The sequence below is a fragment of the Exophiala spinifera genome, assembly GCF_000836115.1.
Source record: "Exophiala spinifera strain CBS 89968 unplaced genomic scaffold supercont1.6, whole genome shotgun sequence".
NCBI lineage: Eukaryota > Fungi > Ascomycota > Eurotiomycetes > Chaetothyriales > Herpotrichiellaceae > Exophiala > Exophiala spinifera.
Genome location: NW_015622518.1, coordinates 929,197 through 949,405, shown reverse-complemented (window position 1 = coordinate 949,405; position 20,209 = coordinate 929,197). Strand labels below are relative to the sequence as shown.

General features: G+C 50.6%; 6 protein-coding genes across 6 annotated transcripts; all 6 read left to right on the top strand.

Moving 5' to 3' along the window:
* Window positions 1-124: 124 nt before the first annotated feature.
* On the top strand, window positions 125-1,918 carry PV08_08261 (tubulin beta chain; the record flags this gene model as incomplete). The annotated part of the gene is made up of 8 exons (XM_016382587.1): window positions 125-136; window positions 265-288; window positions 346-378; window positions 429-463; window positions 514-568; window positions 624-756; window positions 814-1,136; window positions 1,187-1,918. The coding sequence occupies 8 exons, from the start codon at window positions 125-127 to the stop codon at window positions 1,916-1,918; spliced, it is 1,347 nt and encodes a 448-aa protein (XP_016233290.1).
* A 1,866-nt stretch (window positions 1,919-3,784) lies between these two features.
* PV08_08260 (uncharacterized protein) lies at window positions 3,785-6,622 on the top strand (the record flags this gene model as incomplete). Its single annotated transcript, XM_016382586.1, has 2 exons — window positions 3,785-6,096; window positions 6,145-6,622. The coding sequence occupies 2 exons, from the start codon at window positions 3,785-3,787 to the stop codon at window positions 6,620-6,622; spliced, it is 2,790 nt and encodes a 929-aa protein (XP_016233289.1).
* Window positions 6,623-8,182: 1,560 nt separating this feature from the next.
* Window positions 8,183-8,989, top strand: PV08_08259 (uncharacterized protein; the record flags this gene model as incomplete). The annotated part of the gene is made up of 1 exon (XM_016382585.1): window positions 8,183-8,989. One exon carries the CDS (start codon window positions 8,183-8,185, stop codon window positions 8,987-8,989), a length of 807 nt encoding a protein of 268 aa, XP_016233288.1.
* A 2,340-nt stretch (window positions 8,990-11,329) lies between these two features.
* On the top strand, window positions 11,330-15,694 carry PV08_08258 (calcium-translocating P-type ATPase, PMCA-type; the record flags this gene model as incomplete). Its single annotated transcript, XM_016382584.1, has 2 exons — window positions 11,330-14,356; window positions 14,405-15,694. The coding sequence occupies 2 exons, from the start codon at window positions 11,330-11,332 to the stop codon at window positions 15,692-15,694; spliced, it is 4,317 nt and encodes a 1,438-aa protein (XP_016233287.1).
* A 1,254-nt stretch (window positions 15,695-16,948) lies between these two features.
* PV08_08257 (uncharacterized protein) lies at window positions 16,949-17,632 on the top strand (the record flags this gene model as incomplete). The annotated part of the gene is made up of 2 exons (XM_016382583.1): window positions 16,949-17,539; window positions 17,600-17,632. 2 exons carry the CDS (start codon window positions 16,949-16,951, stop codon window positions 17,630-17,632), a joined length of 624 nt encoding a protein of 207 aa, XP_016233286.1.
* Window positions 17,633-18,366: 734 nt separating this feature from the next.
* On the top strand, window positions 18,367-19,716 carry PV08_08256 (uncharacterized protein; the record flags this gene model as incomplete). The annotated part of the gene is made up of 4 exons (XM_016382582.1): window positions 18,367-18,661; window positions 18,719-18,813; window positions 18,871-19,455; window positions 19,522-19,716. The coding sequence occupies 4 exons, from the start codon at window positions 18,367-18,369 to the stop codon at window positions 19,714-19,716; spliced, it is 1,170 nt and encodes a 389-aa protein (XP_016233285.1).
* Window positions 19,717-20,209: the final 493 nt, after the last annotated feature.

Sequence of the window (20,209 nt, the reverse complement as noted above, 5' to 3'; positions counted from 1 at the left end):
ACCTTACCACCTCTCACCCTCAGCACTCCTCTCAGCTTTGGTCTTTCCTGGAGCTGTCGTCTATTCTCGAATCTTCATCTCGACCTCACTCTGAGCTTTCTCTTTCGCTCACGACACCGTCAACATGCGTGAAATCGTGAGTGACTTCGGGGCTGCGCTACGCGTCTTAACGCCCTGTTTACCCCTTTGACAATGTCCCTGCTTTGACCCCACCACACCTCTACGCCTCGCAGAATCACCAACTAACAATGTCTATCAATACAGGTTCACTTGCAGACTGGCCAATGTGTATGTATTCCCATCATCTATGTTTTTGGACATTTTGTAGCTGACACCCTGGTTTAGGGCAACCAAATCGGTGCTGCCTTCTGGTGCGAAGTTAACCCGACGCGATCGAACACCCTCTCTAACTCGATAACAGGCAACAGATCTCGGGAGAACATGGTCTTGACGGCTCTGGAGTGTATGTACACGGAAAGATACGATGAGGCACACAAAACTGACACCGCTTAGCTACAATGGTACCTCGGACCTCCAACTTGAACGTATGAACGTCTACTTCAACGAGGTAATTATCCTAGAGAGCACACTCGTGAAGCTCTCAATGCTGATTTCCACCTCAGGCATCCGGAAACAAATATGTTCCACGTGCCGTCCTCGTCGATCTCGAACCTGGAACCATGGATGCAGTCCGCGCTGGTCCATTTGGTCAGCTTTTCCGCCCTGACAACTTTGTCTTTGGGCAAAGCGGTGCTGGTAAGCCACGGATTGGGACACTTTCAAAAGACCTGCAAAAATAACCTTATAACTCAGGAAACAACTGGGCAAAGGGTCACTACACCGAAGGTGCTGAACTTGTTGACCAAGTTCTCGATGTCGTGCGACGTGAAGCCGAGAGCTGCGACTGCCTCCAAGGTTTTCAGATCACCCACTCTCTCGGTGGTGGTACCGGTGCCGGTATGGGTACTTTATTGATCTCCAAGATCCGTGAGGAATTCCCAGATCGCATGATGGCTACCTTCTCCGTCGTCCCATCCCCAAAGGTCTCGGACACTGTCGTCGAACCATACAACGCCACTCTCTCCGTCCATCAACTGGTTGAGAACTCGGACGAGACCTTCTGCATTGACAACGAGGTAAGTTCTTCAGGCCATCTCTTCGTGATTGTCTTAGCTGACCAAAGTAGGCTCTGTACGACATTTGCATGCGCACCTTGAAGCTATCCAACCCTTCGTACGGTGACCTGAACCACCTTGTCTCTGCGGTCATGTCGGGTGTCACCACATGCCTGCGATTCCCTGGTCAACTCAACTCTGACCTCCGAAAACTCGCTGTCAACATGGTTCCTTTCCCTCGTCTCCACTTCTTCATGGTCGGTTTCGCTCCTTTGACCAGCCGTGGTGCATACTCGTTCCGCGCCGTGAGCGTGCCTGAACTTACCCAACAGATGTTCGACCCCAAGAACATGATGGCTGCTTCCGACTTCAGAAACGGCCGCTACCTGACCTGTTCCGCTATCTTCCGTGGCAAGGTCAGCATGAAGGAGGTTGAGGACCAGATGCGCAATGTCCAGAGCAAGAACAACAGCTACTTTGTCGAATGGATCCCCAACAACGTCCAGACCGCTCTCTGCTCCATCCCCCCTCGTGGCCTGAAGATGTCCTCGACCTTCGTTGGTAACTCTACCTCTATTCAAGAACTGTTCAAGCGTGTCGGTGACCAGTTCACTGCCATGTTCCGACGAAAGGCTTTCTTGCATTGGTACACTGGTGAGGGTATGGATGAGATGGAATTCACCGAAGCCGAATCCAACATGAACGACCTTGTCTCCGAATACCAACAGTACCAAGACGCCAGCATCTCGGAGGGCGAGGAAGAATATGGTGAGGAGGAAGCCCCCTTGGAAGAGGAGGTGTAAATGCACCAAGCCGAGTCCGTGAAGGACATGTCCCGTTGAGATGGATGCATTATGTTGCAGGGTCCCAGGAAGGATACCAATTGGTTTTGTGTAGCCACAGCATCCCCTTCTTACTTCTCCCGAGTGAAGTACAGTCTAGCAGGAGTTAAAGACAGGGACTATGAACAGGAATGATGTTAGTGTCAAGCAGGCAGGCATGGCGCAATTCTCAACTTCTTTAGTCTTGAGCGTCAATCTTAATCGAATGAAAGAACAATAGCAACTTCAGTCAGTACCCATTGCGTAGTAAATCGTCCCACGATTGGCTCGTGAAATACCTACGCTCGTTTCTGTCAAGGACGCAAAACTGCTTCGTGACATCAGAGGTCAGCTGGAAATAGATACTTCTGCAGTGTCGTTTCGTAAGTGTTGTTACGAAGTCAAGGCCGGAAGCATGGTCTTTTGTGCGTAGCGGGCTCTAGATGGCCTTTTCATCAGAATCTCGCCGCGAAGCGCACAGGCGGAGAATAACCCGAATATAATATTCCAAGCAGCCCAATACGTCACTATCATCTAGTTGCCAGGTATTCATCCTCGAGTGCATATCTGTTTGATCAACCCAAACATTCTTCATGTTTCCCTGACATTGTTCGCAAGGGGGCTTTGTCCACTCGACATACTTGATCGAAAGTAGTGGATTACCACAATCGCCATGGTCAGTAGGAAATCCATCCGATTCACTCACGTCAGTCGAGTAACATACTGATCAGTGACGCAGGGCAAGTTGGAGGCTGATCTAAAGACGAATCCTCCTTGTCATCCTCGAGCTGTAAGTGCACAAGTAGACCCTGGCGGTCGGTTTTCGTGTCCCAGTATTGACCGACAGTCCCCGTAGTGTGCGATTCAGGGTAAGCATTTGTATTTTTCTGTTTTGACCATCAACAAATTAACGGTCCTGCCAACAGATTGTTTGCAGAAGAATAACTACAAGGAGGAAAAATGCCAGTCGGCGGTCGATGCGTTGTATGAATGTTGCAATGCCTTCTATAAGCAACAAGGCGAGGACGCCAGCACAGTCTCCTGTCCTAAGCCCAAGCTGCTGAAGTTGAAGCTGGAGCAGCGAGGACAACCGCAGTGACCCGGTCTTCAGCTTCTCCCAATTACTAGCCAGATAAAATCCCATTTTTATAGATGAGAGGTTGCCATGGCATGGAAAACAATGATAATGTGTAGCATATCGATTTTTTCTACCTGAACCATCGTCCCTTCAAGATGAGGTCTGGTCAGCTGAACAGCGAATGCAAAACTATGCTCTGAGGCAATCGCGAGCACGCAAGAGACCCTTGTAGGATCTGAACAACCACTGAGAAAAGAAAGGTCTGTTCCGAGACTCTAATGACTACCTGTATGACATTGATGAAAGGAAAAGAAGAAGGCGAAGAATTGATGGCCGAAGATCAGTGAAAAGGCTCTGAAAAGACGCCAGTCCTCTTTGAGACTAGCGCCTGCGCGTACCCAGTGTCGCGGTTTATTGTTCAGAAAGTTGCTACGGAGTACAACAAGGCCAGGATAGAGCAGGGTCAAAAATCCAGTCGAGAACGATCCTGTGCACAAGTTCCCGTGGGTACATATCATTCCGGACAATGGCACCGACCACGCGGTCCTCGGTCCATGGGAGAGGCCCAGAGGTAAGACGTCTGAGTTTCGAGCTGTCCTGTTACTGCCGTTGACTTCAATATAGTTCCCCCCTAGACAGCCCGACTCACCGCCCCCCAGTGACCATGAAGACGAGGACATGGCGAATGAATTTGATCATGAAGAAGGTGTGACTACCCTTAGCAACCTACAATATTGCCAGAACGAACCTCCATTTCAGAAGACCACAAAATGCTAATTAACGTCCAAGACGCTCAATCTCCCTACCAGTCCTCGGCCCAAGACATCCTTCGACCACTACAGGACACAGCCGATCGCGTCAGCAAACAGGCGGAAGATTTTGCAAAAGCCCTGGATAAATTCGTTGTCAATCGAGCGCCAACCGATCAATCTCTTTGGGAGGACGCTCTCATACTTTTAGAGCGCTTCAGCAAGATTGCCGATAATCGAAGACAGAAGACACCCGCCAACGAGTCTGTTGCACAGATCCAAAAGATCCAACTCGAGAACGATCTCTGGGTCCTTGTTCGAAATCTGCTAGCATGCAGCTCCCCGGAAACCACCAACAATGCACAGATTGCTCAAGACTCAAGATTAGGTGGACTGCACAGATACTCGGACAATGTTGAACTATGGGCGGCTTTCCTAGACTCGGATGCTGTTGCCCAGGAATATGAATGCATCTTGAGCTGGCTACAGGAGAGAGCTGCAGGATCGGCTGCACCTATTGATGATCTCCTACGCGATTTAGCCGAGAAGTCAGAACGCGGCGAGGGCGTTTGGAGTGCTGGACCCATCTACACACAAACCGCTATAAAACAACAGAAGCGAACGAGAGTTTGGTCAAAGCCGTTGGAACCATCGAATCCTGGCCTGAACCGTACTCATGTCCGCAATGTCGATCGCAAACCTTTAGTCGCGCAATTAGATCCTGACTCGAGAACCCGAGAGTCAGCTGTCCTCCAAGAACAGGACGAATATCACGAAGAAGCGGCGTGGCAAACGTGTTGGGAAATGTTGCGCCGTGGTCAAACTGCCGCTGAAATTCACTCATGGTGGGCAGAGCGGAAAGAAGTATGGAGATATGAAATCCTTCGAGGTTGTGGATCGAGCCCACCTGAAATGGCAGAATCACCGTGGCTTCGCATATTGAACCTTGCCACGAATACAGAATGGCTCGAACGGTGTAGGGCTCTTGCCCACAATCCTGGCGTCGTCGATAAATATCAAAAGGCCGTTTACGGAATACTCTGTGGGGACAACGAGGCAACCAACTCAGCTGCGCAGAACATCGACGACCAGCTATTTGCACTTTTCAATGCTCTTCTGATGGACAGATATGAAACCTATGTCAAGGCGTATCGAAAGAAAATTGCTGGACAAGGTCCAAATGAGTTCCGACCTCAGCCTCCCTCCACAGATCAAGTCCGACTCCATACGACGAAGGCCTTCTCCGATACATCTATGAAAGAAGAGTCTCACCTGCCGCATAGATTGTTACAGATGGCCGTCATGTCCAAGGACTACGAAAACTTCTTCGTAAACATGGGACAAGCCGTTGCTTATGTGGCCCATGCCTTTGGCCAAGGTGACGATCTCATCGAGGCTAATAAAGACCACGGCGACGAGATTTCCCAACTCAATGCACAAGATCACGACGCCGTGAGGATGGTGGTGCACCTCCAGCTGGTCTTGAAAGCGCTGGGGTTTCTCGACGCCGCCTACGAAGAGCATTTGTACGTGATGGAGAACAACATCGCCATGTATATCAGCTTCCTGCAAAGCATTGGTAGGTATCAACTAATACCAACCTACGCCGCAAAACTGTCGCCTGATCGTGCGCAACATGTCTTGGGCACGGTTCTTATCAACGTGACAAACTCCAAAGAGCGGGACACCATGGTCAAATTAATGAAGCATGAGAACATCAACGTTGCTGAAGTGATCTACGGCATCTTTTCTCTGGCGAACTTTGCCGATATTCAAAAGCTACAGAATATACCTGAGTACCATCCGCCTAGGATTACCGTTGGAGGAGGAACTGCTAAATTCGCAGCTTTGAGAGTCAAACAGTCACTGATGACTGGTCCCGTCACGGATGCGGACGAAAAGGCATTGCGAAGTGTTGAATGGTTCCGGTATATCGATGCTGAGAATTGGGGGAGCGCGGCTTGGGCTTTTGGTGTTTTGTACAAGACTTTCCTCGCGGAGGGAAATTTTGTCGCGCTTCGCCAAATGATCGATAGAGTCAGCTTGTCCGAAGTATCTCTTGCCGCGGTCAAGATGAATCTCATCTTTGCCAACGGTGAACCACCTGCCCAGCCTGACTACACGGAGGAGGATGAAATGGATGATGATAGAGTCCAGCCGATCAGTCCCACCCGTCGAAGAAGAGACCCAGCTGTTGAGCACCCACTAACAAGACCTGGCAATGACCGCGAGACTTTGGCTTATAAATCTTTGACTTGGCGACAATTGGAACAGCTCACCATGGCTATTGATTCTTTGGACATCTTCCAAGAAACGGCTGACAATCTCGAATCGTAAGTGAAGAAGAACGTTGGGAGAATCCAAATACTGACTTCTTGCAGAAATCGATCGAACCCATCACTACTGAGGACATACAAGCGTGACCTGAAGAAAGCACTCGATGATGTGCGTTCCACAATTATACCCATTTTGGACAACGAATTCCTTTGCCGCCCTCAAGATGAGCAAGAGGGCGTACATCTGACTGCTATTCGTAACCACTATGTTCCCGAAGTGATCCTGGCGTACAACAGTGCATTGTACTTTGCAGGACACTTCATCTCACGGGCGTGGTTGGTTGAGTGTATGGAGCTTGCACAGCGAGTTGCTGAGACTCCGACCTTGACAAGTGCTTTTGTCGAGGGAAAACGGATGCAGGAATTGGTAAGAGCATTTGCTGTCGACAGTGCAGCTCTTTTGCAAGCCACTGAGCAGAGCGGACCAAAAGCGAAGAAGATGAAAACGGACAAAGGAAACAGTGATATCTGGAAGGTCAGTTGGAAGGAGCAAGATGATTTGGATCTTGAGGCCATGGATTGAGGTGGAGGGTTCACGAAGGAGAATAGGACTTCCAACTCTTGGGGCCTCCGTGTGAATGATCATTGGTGTCTACTAGAGCAGCGTATCACTAAGCATGATGAATGGATGGAAAAGTCAACATGATGCCTGCCACTATGTGCTGGGCGTGTCGAGATGGTCCCAGCATGATGGGAGATAATGTGTAGCACAACACGCATTCATGCGAGCGTTTATGTTTGCCCTCTCTTTGTCGATTGATCAAGAAATACCTGTAAGGAGAAACCAGGACTTTTGATGGTACCAATCTCAGTTAGTCGGAGCCAGGTATTCATCGTCAGCAATGGATCATCTACCGGGGGTACCGATGTCCATCGCAGAGTATTGGCAGTTTCGTTCAGCAGACGTCTCACAGGCACGGGAGTATTACCTGGTAGGTTAATCCTGGTAGGTCAATCATACTGAGGTAGGTACCTTGGTAATCAGTCAAACGCAAGGCGCATCTCACGGCATCCTAGTGAGCCGAAGGGAAATCTGCCTCGCTGTGTGGGGGGGGGGTTGTTTGTTAAAGATTTAAGGTTACCTCGAGATTTGTATTGTACAAACTGTCCCAGCTTACGCGCCGTCGTTTCCGAATTCCGCTTTTGACTGTATTACGTGCGTACAGTATGTTTTCTATGTCTTTTAAACAACGGTCAAGGGGGTCGTCAAGGACAAGGCGGACCACAGGATTGAGTTGGTGGTGGTGGTGTGTTTTGCCGTCGTTAGTCATCCGGGGATTGGAATGGTTGATTACATGAGAGAAGGAGAATTGACGTGGTGCAGTGAGGTTTTTCGCTTGCTGACTCCAATCAGAAGGGAGAGACCCTGACCCTTTTTTTTTTCCGCGGCGCCTTGAAGTTGACATTCGTTCCGGCATTTGAAGGCCGCCCTTCTTTTATTTCTTTTTGGGGGAGGCGGGTGTTTGAAAGCAGAACCCAAGTTAGGAAAAAGTCAGGCGAGATCAAAAGCATTCGATGGGATGAACTACCTTGTTAGGTTAAGGTAGGTAGGTGGCATGTACGGGATATCCCAGGTATCTCCTAGGCTTCTACATACATTGCATACCCGACTCTCGGTGGGTGTGGATGAGGTATAGAAGGGGTATATATATCAGCATTTCATGACACCTTCCTGACTGTGATCTCACTTCTCGATCGTGACATATCGTCCATACATAACACATCATACTATCCTCCCCCCCCCGAGCCCATCCTAAGATCTTTACTGTATCCTGATCTCATCAGCTACTACTGTACAATACCACTGCTAGTCCAGGTAGTGTAATCAGATCTGCCTTGGACCTTGGAGTAGGTATCTCACCCATACCTGCGGGACCATACTAATCAGAATTAGGAACCAGCAAGGTACGAAAGAGCACGAACGACTACGAGTACGACAAGCACAGCCCTTCGCAACAGACTCCTAATCCCTCACCGCCGAAAGACGACTCGGACCAGCCAATACCACATTCCGAAAAAACACGTTACTCCATCAAGACCGACGTATAGGCTCCTCAGAACTTCGCGTTCATTTCGTCAAACAATGTCTTTTGCGGATACCACGAAACTCTATGGGCTGACGGCCTTGCCGGCGGATCAAACCAAGACTAAGCCGGCGACGACGAACCCGGAGCCGGTGGACATTTCGTCGCTGGCCATCCCACGCACGGCACTGGCGTCGCGCGTCGACAGTTACGTGAAGTCGAAGCTCGACGCCGATACGTACCGACACAGTCTCCGCGTGTATAGCTACGGCTGCGCCATCGCGAGGCAGTGTTTCCCAGACTTTGAACTACATCCTGGCTCGGCGCTGGAGGAGACGTGGTTTCTCACCGCCATGCTCCATGACATTGGAACCGCGGAGGAATTCCTCAGTTCCACAAGATTGAGCTACGAGTTTTGGGCCGGCGTCCACGCTTTGGACATTCTGCAGGACCCCAGTCTGACGACGACGACGACGACGACGACGACGGCGACGGGAGAACAGAACCAGAACGCGGGAGTAGCGCCGCGTGAACAAGCCGAGAGCGTGGCCGAGGCCATTATCCGCCATCAAGATGTTCAGGATAAAGGCAGCCTTACTTTGATGACCAGGTTGATCCATCTAGGCACGCTGCTGGACAACATTGGTGCCGGGGCCGAACTGGTGAATAGAAAAACGATCGAGAATGTGGTAAGGGAGTATCCGCGACCCGGGTGGAGGAAGTGTTTCAAGGGGACCGTCGAGAAGGAAAAGACCATCAAACCGTATGCTATGGTCACTCGTATTGAAGGTTTCGAGGCAATGATTGAGAAGAACGGTGGCAAAGACGGTATCATGGGGGTGTTTGACATGGGGGCATTTGAATGAGATACTGTACGCTATACCTGCACGGCGGAGAGAAGGGGGAAGATGACCGCTGTCTTCCCTGCTGGAGGTCATTGTAAAGAGTCCAATACCAGTGGGTTTCTCGGGTTGAAACAATAATGCTCAGTTATTTGCTTAGGAACGTTAGGAACGTGAGCTTCTGGTGGCCTTGAGATAATACTCGTACGTGCTGTACGGGAGTTGAGCGTTTGTCTTTAGTGCTGTTGGATTAGCCATCACGGGTACGGAGGACGGAGTACTTACAGTAGCTTGCTGACAATTTCTGGGCTTGGACAGGGTCATGCACTGAGGCGTAGCTGCCGGAAAAGACAAGAAAAGCCCAGTTGCCATTCATCTGCTGGCGTGTCGTGTTCTGCTGACGACAAAGTCAGGATGATGGCCGCGTGAACACATCATCCCTGAGGCAGTTCAAACAACGCCAACAAGCACCCGGGCTTTGCTCTTGGCATTGAAGTATCCTTAGATAGTGGCAAGCGAAAGTGTTAAGGAGAATCAAGGTCACGATCCACATGTTGGCTTGGTGCGGATTGACCTGAGCCCAAGACCCGTCACTCTGGCAGAGCGGATCCTGTTGGCCATGCTTGGGTTTTGTTTGTTGCTTGACCAAAAGCCAATTATGAGGAGATGAGACAGATGGAAGGAGAGGGCGCAAAGTGTCAGAGGACTCCGTAGCCAGCCTGCAATATCTCCTCGTAAAACGGTTGTGATAGAGCATAGCAACTAAATTGGTATCAAGAGGGATACCTAGGTATCCCAGTTTGAGGGAGAGGACTTTGAAGCGGAGCGGGTACGAGTATGATTTCGACCCTTGATAGTTGGGACCTCGTTTGAAGATGATTCTATGGAAGGATCAAATCCTACCTTGTTCCGACGCTGGTTGGGGTATCGCTGTCCGCTTTGAATTCAATGTCCGAGAGTGATGGTCCATGGAGCGTCCGCTTGAGACAACCGTGGACACCGGACAGGGAAGAATGAACAAACGGCCTGACGGTTTTTCAAACTAGACTGTGGCAGTGCAGCGCCCTGACTGGCGCCGATTGGATATGGCGAGAGAATCTCGCTGCAGACAAACGAGAAGCGGGGCGAAAGATGAGGGTTTAATGCCTCTCTAGACTCGATCTAGATAACGCAAAGACGGGCGCGGTACAGCTGACCTGGAGTGTTCGGTGTCAGCACTGAGGAATGAGGTTTTGATGACGGCGACTGCTCAGCAATGTTGATGACGCCGGAGTGCGATTGTTGTTGTGATGGGAAATTATCCATTTCGCCGTAGTCTAACTATTTCTCATCTTGGACAAAGCGCAGCCTAGTGAGCCAGATCAGGGGATTTGAGCTCCGGGGGGGGCGATCCAGCGAGGCTAGAGCTGTTTCTGGCTTGGTAGGTGGGCATGACAGTTGGACTATAGACATGCTTTTGGCCGGGTTGGCAGGGTCCATACCAGGCCCTAGACGCCTGTAAACGCCTGTAAGACCCCCACAGGCCGCCCCCGGGAGAGGCACCATTGGCTACCGGAGCGCCTAGAAGGCACCGAAACTCTAGCGGCTAGTGTTGTGACTGCGGCCTGGGCTTAACATGCCATGCCACTAGCACTCCATCTTGATTTCCTTGGTGACCGCCAGCCAGTTGTTACTGATCCCTTCTGCCAGACCACCTCAGGTTCTAGGCCGGCATAATGGACGATGAGTACATACCGCACTCGTTCTTCACTTCAACGTAGCAGTCCCATGCACCAGAACGGCCTGAAGAGTGCCTTGTCATACCTACTCTCCTTCAACAAAACATCCCTCGGAGTCACCTTCCCCTTGAGCGGTCGGGCTCACTATCCGCACGCTCCTTTGTATTGTTGTCATCGCCCCGTAACGACATTCTTCACCCACCAGTATTTACCAACACCACCTCCGGACTCCCTGTTTTGCCACAAGGCACACAGCCACTCTCATATGTAATTGTCAAACCGGCGAACAGCTCGAATCAAACTCAAACGAATCGTACGCACGGCTGCCTCTTGCTCCTCGGAGCCGTATCCTGCACACCACCACCTACCTACCTGTACGCCCCCTTGGTCCGGTTTCCTGGTTGTACCTCAACATTTTTCTGACAGTCGCTTTGTCGCCAGCTGTGTTCAGTGGACTCGCCGATGAACCCAGAGATCAACTCCTCGTCATACATGTGCCCAAGACAAATACCCTTAGTCGCTCCCTGCTCGCTCCCCGCCTTTCGGTGCCTGTCTGCCGCGGCGGGATACTTCAAGGAGTTGTAAGAGATTGGACCAGCTATACATACGGACTATCGAGGCCAGGTACTTCTGTTGAAGACCTGCCATGTCTTCCACCCCAGATGGGCAAGAACCCGAACCAGAGTCGCCCATACCATTGCGACAACAACGGCAGAGGGCACCGACGATAAGCATTGACGACTCGGCCGTCAACACCTCCGCGGAGGAACCTCCAAGTGCCTCCTCCGACAAGCCTGGTCCTTTGCCTCGAATACAAACGAAAAACCTCGAAAATGCACCCGTCCTTGCATCTCCTCTCTCCACGTCTCCTACCGATCTTCGCCTGTCGACAGATACACGAGAGTCCCGGCCGACATCTCCTCACAATGTATCCTCCCCGAGAGCACATTTATTCGATACAGGCTCCACCCAGAATTTCCTGTCAGTTCCTGGCTTTAGGAACAGAGCGCCCTCGGTGGAATCGGATGCAGTCTCGCCGACTTCAGAATTTGGCGGAGACACCCAGATAGCGTCGAGTACATCGGGCCTGGACGATTTAAGGAAGAACTCTTTCAGCAATAATGACGATATTATAAATGACCAAGATGCTCTCAAGCCAGATCCGGGGCAAGAAGCGGACTTTGAAGTAGATGACAACAAGTTTGCCTTCACGCCAGGTCAGCTAAACAAAATGATCAACCCCAAGAGCCTGGCAGCCTTCCACGCTCTTGGTGGTCTTGCAGGTTTAGAAAAGGGTCTCCGGACAAATCGAAGAAGCGGCCTCAGTGTCGACGAGCTTGGCTTGGATGGCTCGGTCAGTTTTTCCGACGCTGTCCAAGCAGCAAACGAGCAGGAGGAACATTATGGCACCATCAAAAGATCTACGACAAGCCATTCGATGAGTGCTGCTGCGAAGCCGACGGAGAATTCATTCTCTGACCGCAAGCGCATATTCAAAGACAACCGATTACCGGAGAAGAAAGCGAAGACCTTCTGGCAACTTGCGTGGATAGCTTACAACGACAAGGTGCTGATACTACTTTCCGTTGCTGCTGTCATATCTCTTGCTCTGGGCATCTATCAAACCGTCAGACCAGCCAAGTCTGAAGAACATGAAGCCCGAGTTGAATGGGTAGAGGGTGTGGCCATCATGGTAGCTATCTTTGTTGTCACATTTGTGGGAGCCCTCAACGATTACCAAAAGGAGCGCCAATTTATCAAACTTAATCGTAAAAAGGAAGAGAGGCTGGTCAAGGTTGTTCGTTCCGGGAAGTCTCAAGAGATATCGGTTTACGATGTTCTGGTCGGCGATGTGATGCACCTCGAGCCAGGTGATTTGATCCCGGTTGATGGTGTTTTCATTGAGGGACATAATGTGAAATGCGATGAGTCGTCTGCCACTGGCGAGTCTGATATCATTCGGAAGACGCCAGCTGATGAAGTATATCATGCTATTGAGAATCACCAGCCACTCAAGAAGATGGATCCATTCATTCTCTCTGGAGGCAAGGTTTCCGAAGGTGTTGGAACGTTTCTCGTTACATCTGTCGGTGTCAATTCGAGCTATGGAAAAACCTTGATGTCTCTGCAAGACGAAACGCAAGCTACACCCCTGCAGTCGAAACTAAACGTCCTGGCTGAGTATATTGCCAAACTTGGTCTCGCGGCTGGCTTACTGCTCTTTGTGGTTCTCTTCATCAAGTTCTTGGTCGAGCTCAAAAACATCAATGGAGGCGCTCAGGAAAAGGGGCAGAGATTTCTCCAAATCTTCATTGTTGCGGTAACAATTATTGTTGTTGCTGTGCCTGAGGGCCTACCTCTGGCCGTCACTCTGGCTCTCGCCTTTGCAACGACTCGAATGCTCAAAGACAACAACTTGGTACGACTTCTACGCGCCTGTGAAACGATGGGCAATGCAACCACTGTCTGCTCAGACAAGACTGGCACATTGACCCAAAACAAGATGTCTATGGTGGCCGGCACACTTTCCACTGCCTCGAGGTTTGGCGACAAACCACAACTGGTCAGTCCCAAGGCTGACGTGAACAATTCCAAAAGCGCATCGCCTGATGCTGGTGCAGGTGATGTGTCTGCCGCTGAATTTATCGCGACCCTCTCATCTGATACCAAAGACCTTCTCAAGGACTCGGTCGTCTTGAATTCAACAGCGTTCGAGGGAGAAGAAGCCGGCAAGAAAGTGTTCATTGGGTCCAAGACTGAGACGGCTCTACTCTCCTTTGTGGCAGACTATCTGGGCGTTGATTCTTTGAGCGAAGAAAGATCTAACGCAGACATTGTCCAGATGGTGCCGTTCGACTCTGGCAGGAAATGCATGGCCGTTGTGATCAGGATGGCCAATGGGAGATTTCGATTGATGGTAAAGGGAGCGTCAGAGATCTTGATAGGTAAATGTTCAAGAATCGTCAGCGATCCAACAAAAAGCATTGCCGATGCTCCGATCACTCCGGACCAGATCGAGACCCTCAATGGCATTGTTTCCAACTATGCCTCTAGGTCATTGCGCACCATTGCCCTCTTGTTCCGAGATTTCGCGGAATGGCCACCACGCGGTGCAGTCTCCACCGACGACAAGAAACAAGCTGATTTCGACAAGGTCTTCAAGGACATGACTTTCTTTGGCGTTGTGGGCATTCAGGATCCGTTGCGGCCCGGAGTAGAGAAAGCTGTGCACGACTGCCAGGTTGCCGGCGTATTTGTTCGCATGGTTACTGGTGACAACATCATGACTGCGAAGGCCATAGCTACCGAATGTGGTATCTTCACGCCTGGTGGCATCGCGATGGAAGGGCCAGTCTTCAGGAAATTAAGCTCTAAACAGCTTACCCAAGTCATTCCACGCTTACAGGTGCTTGCACGTTCTAGCCCCGAGGATAAGAAGCTCCTTGTCAGCCATCTGAAGAAGCTTGGTGAGACCGTCGCAGTCACTGGTGACGGCACCAACGACGCGCCAGCCCTGAAAACTGCAGATGTTGGATTTTCGATGGGTATTGCGGGGACTGAGGTCGCCAAAGAGGCATCAGCTATTATTTTGATGGATGATAACTTTGCTTCTATCGTCAAGGCTATTTCTTGGGGCAGAACTGTCAACGATGCCGTCAAGAAGTTTTTACAGGTATGTTTGTTTGCCCTGTGTGCCCGTACGATCTAATGAGTTTCACAGTTCCAAGTCACTGTCAATATCACAGCAGTCTTGCTCACATTCATCTCTGCTGTGGCTAATGACGACGAAAATTCTGTCTTGACGGCTGTGCAACTGCTCTGGGTCAACTTGATCATGGATACGTTTGCCGCCCTTGCCTTGGCCACCGATCCTCCCACGCACTCCATTCTTCGACGCCGACCAGAACCGAAATCAGCTCCGCTGATCACCATTACAATGTGGAAGATGATAATCGGACAATCCATATATCAGCTTGTGGTCACTCTAATCTTGTACTTTGCTGGTGAAAGTATACTGTCGTATCAGACACAAGGTGAGAAGGATCGACTTCAGAGCACGATTTTCAATACCTTCGTATGGATGCAGATTTTCAACCAGTACAACTCGCGTCGGTTGGACAACAATTTCAATATTTTCGAGGGAGTCCTGAAAAACTGGTGGTTTATGGGCATTCAAGTCATTATCATTGGCGGACAATGCCTCATCATGTTCGTTGGTGGGCAGGCATTTTCCATTCACCGCATCAATGGTGCACAATGGGGTTACTCAATTGTGCTAGGTGCCCTGTCCATGCCCATTGCGGTCATCATCAGGTTACTCCCGGATGAAATCTTTGCCAAGCTGATTCCCAGCATTCGGTTTGGCAAGAAACACGGGCCCGAGTTTACCCTGGAAGATGACGAACAGCTTCGTCACTGGAATCCTGCCTTGGAAGAGATTCGAGAAGAGCTCACATTCCTCAAGAAGCTTCGAGGAGGAAGAATGTCCGAGTTGGCGTATAAATTGCAACATCCCCGAGACACCTTCTTGCCGCGATCGCGAAGTCCATCTCGGTCACGCTCCAATAGCGATCTGCCTCAGACACCGGAGGGAGAGGCGGGATCGCCGGAGCTATCTTCTGCTTCGCCCGCAACCCCTGAGAAATACAGGAGACGAGCAAGATCAAGCTCGAATTCTGTTTTTGGTCCTGCCGCTGCGATGGCAGGTATTGTCGCCGGTAGCGTGGCCGGCGGATGGTCTCCAGTCGAACGTCGCAATCTAGAGCCCGAAACCATTCATTTCCAGCGAGCACGATCTCATTCTGGCGTGGAAGGAACGCTTGGTATGGAGATTCATCCAGCTACGTCACAAGATGATCCAGTCTTCGCCGAGAGAATCCCCAAGAATGGCATACCTCCCAGCCAAATTCCCAGTTTGGCACCGCACTTCGACCATGCACCACCACATAGCCCTCCAACTCGCACGAAAAGCTCACACTCACGGTCGACCTCATCGACGTCTCATGTGTGAAGACTACAACATTGAAGATATTTTTTTTGGATTTAAATGGCCTGCACGAGTATGAGTGGCGACCGGTGCTTGTATACGTGAGTATGCGTAGCCACGCACAACGTGTAGCACGAAGCGTCATGATGCTCATGGCCAAGAAAACTAAGCAAGTCGAATGCTGAACCGACGATGACTACGGGTCGTCATTGATATCTGGGCTCTCCTGCGAAAGGGCGTAGCACAGATACGAGGCATGGCAGCCTTGCTTAACCACATTTTTGAGGCGGGATCCGGAAATCGGTGTACAGATTAGAAAGGACAAAAAGCAGGAGGAAAGGGTAGCTTCTTAACATAGCAATGCACACTTGATCAGATGTGCTCAAAATTGACGGAGCACGGGGCACACGTTTGTTCTTTAGTCCCTACGGAATAGGCGTCTTTGCTTGATTGAGGAACGTCCCACGCTGAGTCATGGTACTGGATTTATCAACAGGCGGTCGTGTGGTGAGAGAACTCGATGCGACGACGGACAATACTCGCAGTCAATAAAAAGGTGGTATTCCGTATACCCTGTCAATATCCGTACGCGCTTAAGGCTGATGAGCCGAGGCCCAAATTCCGTCAATCTGCATTGCCTCGACTCGGCCCTGAATCTTCACGAATCACCACCAATCGCCCTTGATTAATTGATTCCATCTCTCGCCAACGGCCCGATTTTTTTTCCCTTAGGCAACTCTAACTAGGATTGTCCCTTGCCCGACCGCTTTCCGATTGTCGGTGCACGTCACATCGTACCTGAGCGGTCACTCCTGCTCTGCTCTTCTATCCGGTGCCGCCGTGCGCCCGCAATCTTCGACCATGGCACCAGCGCGGTCGATAAATACCCTGTTGTCCTGTTCGCTTTCTCTTCAGAGATCGAGCGTACACTCTTCGACACCCTCATTACACCCCTCGTGCCGTTCGCTATTCCTCCAATTCTCGTGCTCAACTAGACCTAGCAGACCTCTGTCGGTAACACAAGCCAGTGCAACTAGGAGGGTATCTCAACGGTGGACCAACACACAGGTTGCCCTGCGAAGGTCACAGTCTACTGGTGAATGAGGCTGCAGCTTTCGTGCCGTCCAGTCAGCTAACCAGGGTATAGTGGTTGTTCATCATAAAGGACGCGCCCGTTTCCGCCGGTCAATCAGTTTCCTAACTATCAGCACTCTCTCGTTTGTTGTTGGTACATACCTTGCTCTCAGCTACGCCCCCCCGATCCTCGTTCCACTCATCATGGGTTCCATGCCCTCCGACTCCGAGACGCTCTCTATCTACGAGCCACCCGATGACTTCTCCCGGGAAATTGACGAACACATCAAAAACTGCGCTTTAGCAGTGGAATTAAGACAAAACCCGGACTTTATCGAGTCAAGACCGCACCTCAAGATCCCCGCAGAAGTTCGACAGCATAACCTCACAGCGGGCACCTTGGCGGGCCCCGGCATGATCGTTGTCCCGCCGTACTATTTCAACGAGAGGGATGGGAAGAGCATGGTTCAGATATTTTACGTTGGTCCCGACTGCTCAGGACATCCGGGGATTGTGCACGGTGGCTTCCTGGCCACCATGCTGGACGAGGGACTGGCAAGATGCGCATTCCCTGCGATGCCCAACAAAGTCGGCGTGACTGCGAACCTCCAGATAAATTATCTCAAACCCACGATGGCGGGGCAGTTCCTGGTTTTGAGAGCGACGACGACCAAAACCGAGGGCAGGAAGGCATGGGCCGAGGGCTGGATCGAGAGTCTGGAGGTTGCAGAGGGCGAGGAGCCACAGAAACTCGTGGAGGCGAGTGCTCTATTTATTGAGCCAAAGTATGCCAACGTAAGTGTTGTATTCACGATCGATCATATTAAACTGCGGCTAACGTTTGGCGTACAACAGGTCTTGAAATCGCTTTACCGAGTTTCAGATTAGTTGCTTCAGCGGCTTGATGGCTATTGTAGGAGTTGTCTGGGTGGCAGGCATGATTTATCTGCCGAGCCTGTGGGTTTGATGAATGAAAAGGCACATGGTGGAGTCTTGTCATCGACTTCAACGTACAAGGAACAAGTACTGGATAGAGCTGATGAAGAGTTGTATGGTCTGGGGCTTGGACTTAAAGCATGTATATGCGTGCACATGATCTGGTGTTATCAGGAGACATAAATTTCGATATACTTGGGCTCTCATGAATAGAACATCATAGAATGGATACACTGGAACTGGCTCTAGTTAGGTGCAGTCACCAAGCAGTGCAACCTCCGACTCCTTTCGCGGACTAGGGGGGATAAGGATGACCCAGAGCATGTTGGGAACTGCCTGGAAGACAAGACACGGATTGGAAGCCAGACTACTTTGTATCAAAGTGTTAGATTATTGAACAGAGCGAAAGGCTGCCACGAAAAAGGAGGCGTTGGGAAGGGGAGGGGTTAACCAGATCCGCAGTCTTTTGGGGAAAGGATTAATCAAGACAAAAAGCAATGCTGCTTTAATAGGCTTGGCCTACGCAGCTGCAGTGGACACGCTGCGTATCAGGTCGATAGATAGCTCTTGCTGGGATAACGACGAAGCGAGCAACCAGCCTGCGGCGATCGAGGCTCTGCGAATCGTTATACCGTGCTTTGCATAACGATTCCTGAGCCTTTTCCTATTCCTCCCACGCCTCCATCATGTCGACCAAGTACCTGGCTGTGTCAGTACCGTCGTCAATAACCCCCTCGGGACACAAGGACGATGCGATCGGCGCCATACAAAAGGTCGTAGGACCTGGGAACGGCGATGTCACCAGTTTCCATATCCCAGATTTCAAGATTGGCACGCTAGACGCATTATTACAGCAATCGGAGGAACTGAGCAAGCTAGAGGGGCTGTGCAATTCGGTGGTGGGCAAGGTCGGAGATACTCTGAAGAACGTCCTGGACGGAGACGAAGAGAAGATTGCTGTGCACAAGAATGTCAATGACAGTATGTCGTGTGCTGTGGAGGGTTGTTGCTGTTGTACCATGCTGACCGGCGATCCAGAACCCCTCGAACAGTACCTGCGGAGTTTCTCGTGGAACAAGGTCAAGTATCGAGCGGACCGACCCTTGTCGGAATTGATCGATCTGTTGCAGAAGGTACGTAGGCCGTTGTGATTTTTCTGTCTGAATACGCACCCTGACTTCCTTGGACAGGAAGCAAATTCAATCGACAATGACGTCCGATCGAAATACAACCAGTACACTGCCGTGCGGACGAATCTACAGACGCTTCAACGGAAGCAGATTGGGAACCTCTCCACCAAGTCCCTTGTCAGCGTTGTCCCTCCCAATGTTCTTGTTACCGACTCCGAACACCTCGAAACCCACCTGGTGGCGATTCCGAACTCGAACGTGAAAGAGTTCATGCGATCCTACGAAACTCTGGCTCCTATGGTTGTCCCCCGGTCGGCGTATTTTGTCGCTTCCGACGACGAGTTCACTCTGTATGCGGTCACGATGTTTAGAAAATACAGCCATGAATTTGTGCACAAAGTAAGAGAGAAGAAATGGGTCCCGAGAGATTACAAGTTCAAGGAAGGCGGCAAGGAGGAGGAACAGAAGGAGGTTCAACGCGTAGAGGCGGAAGAGAAAAGAGTCTGGGGCGAGACATTACGGCTAGGCCGCACTGGTTGGAGCGAAGGCGTAATGTGTCTAGTCCATGTGGTTGTGCTGAGGGTGTTTGTCGAGACGGTGCTCAGATACGGACTGCCGCTGGATTATGTGGCTGTTCTGATAAAGGTATGCTTTTCAACCTGACCACAGACGTGACTTGGACTATGAATACTGACGTGTGTGTGAATCTAGACCGACTCGAAGCGGGAGAAAAAGGCCAAACAGAACCTCGACACCGAATACTCCTACCTAGCAGGCAATGCTTTTGGACGGGATAGCAAAGGTCGGCCGCAGAAGGACGAGGGAATGTCAGGCGTGGAGCTTGCAACTGGTGGAGATCAAGGCGAATATTCTGCTTATGTTTATTACGTTATTGATGTCGATTGAGCGGGACAGAAGGCACCTGGAATAGACGACGTTTTCGGAATTGCTCTTGCTGTGTGATAAGGACTAGTTTTAATGTGAACGAAGTTGCAATTCCTGAACTATCCAAAGGTGATAGCGTATGTGATGTGCTGTCTGTAGTCGGGAATTCTGTGATATGGATTCGACGGCGTGGGCTATCAGGGGATTAGGTGATGAGAATATACCATGCATGCCCTTGTGTCTTTGTGATGATTGAGAGGACGAGGAACAGGAACTGTCTGGTGATTGATTGCTTTCACACGTTTTCGATTCAGTGTACCTGTAAGGAAAGGTATCTTGGATCCAGGATGTCTTTATAATCTCTCATTTACTTGTTCGAATGTGCCATCTCACCGGGCTAATTAGAAGAAGAAGTCCTGCGTGTCGTCGAGGCGTGAGTTGCACGTGTATATGTATGTTATGTATCATACGTATGCCCGGTGACTTTTTCAGAATGCGCACGTCGTGGTGGTGG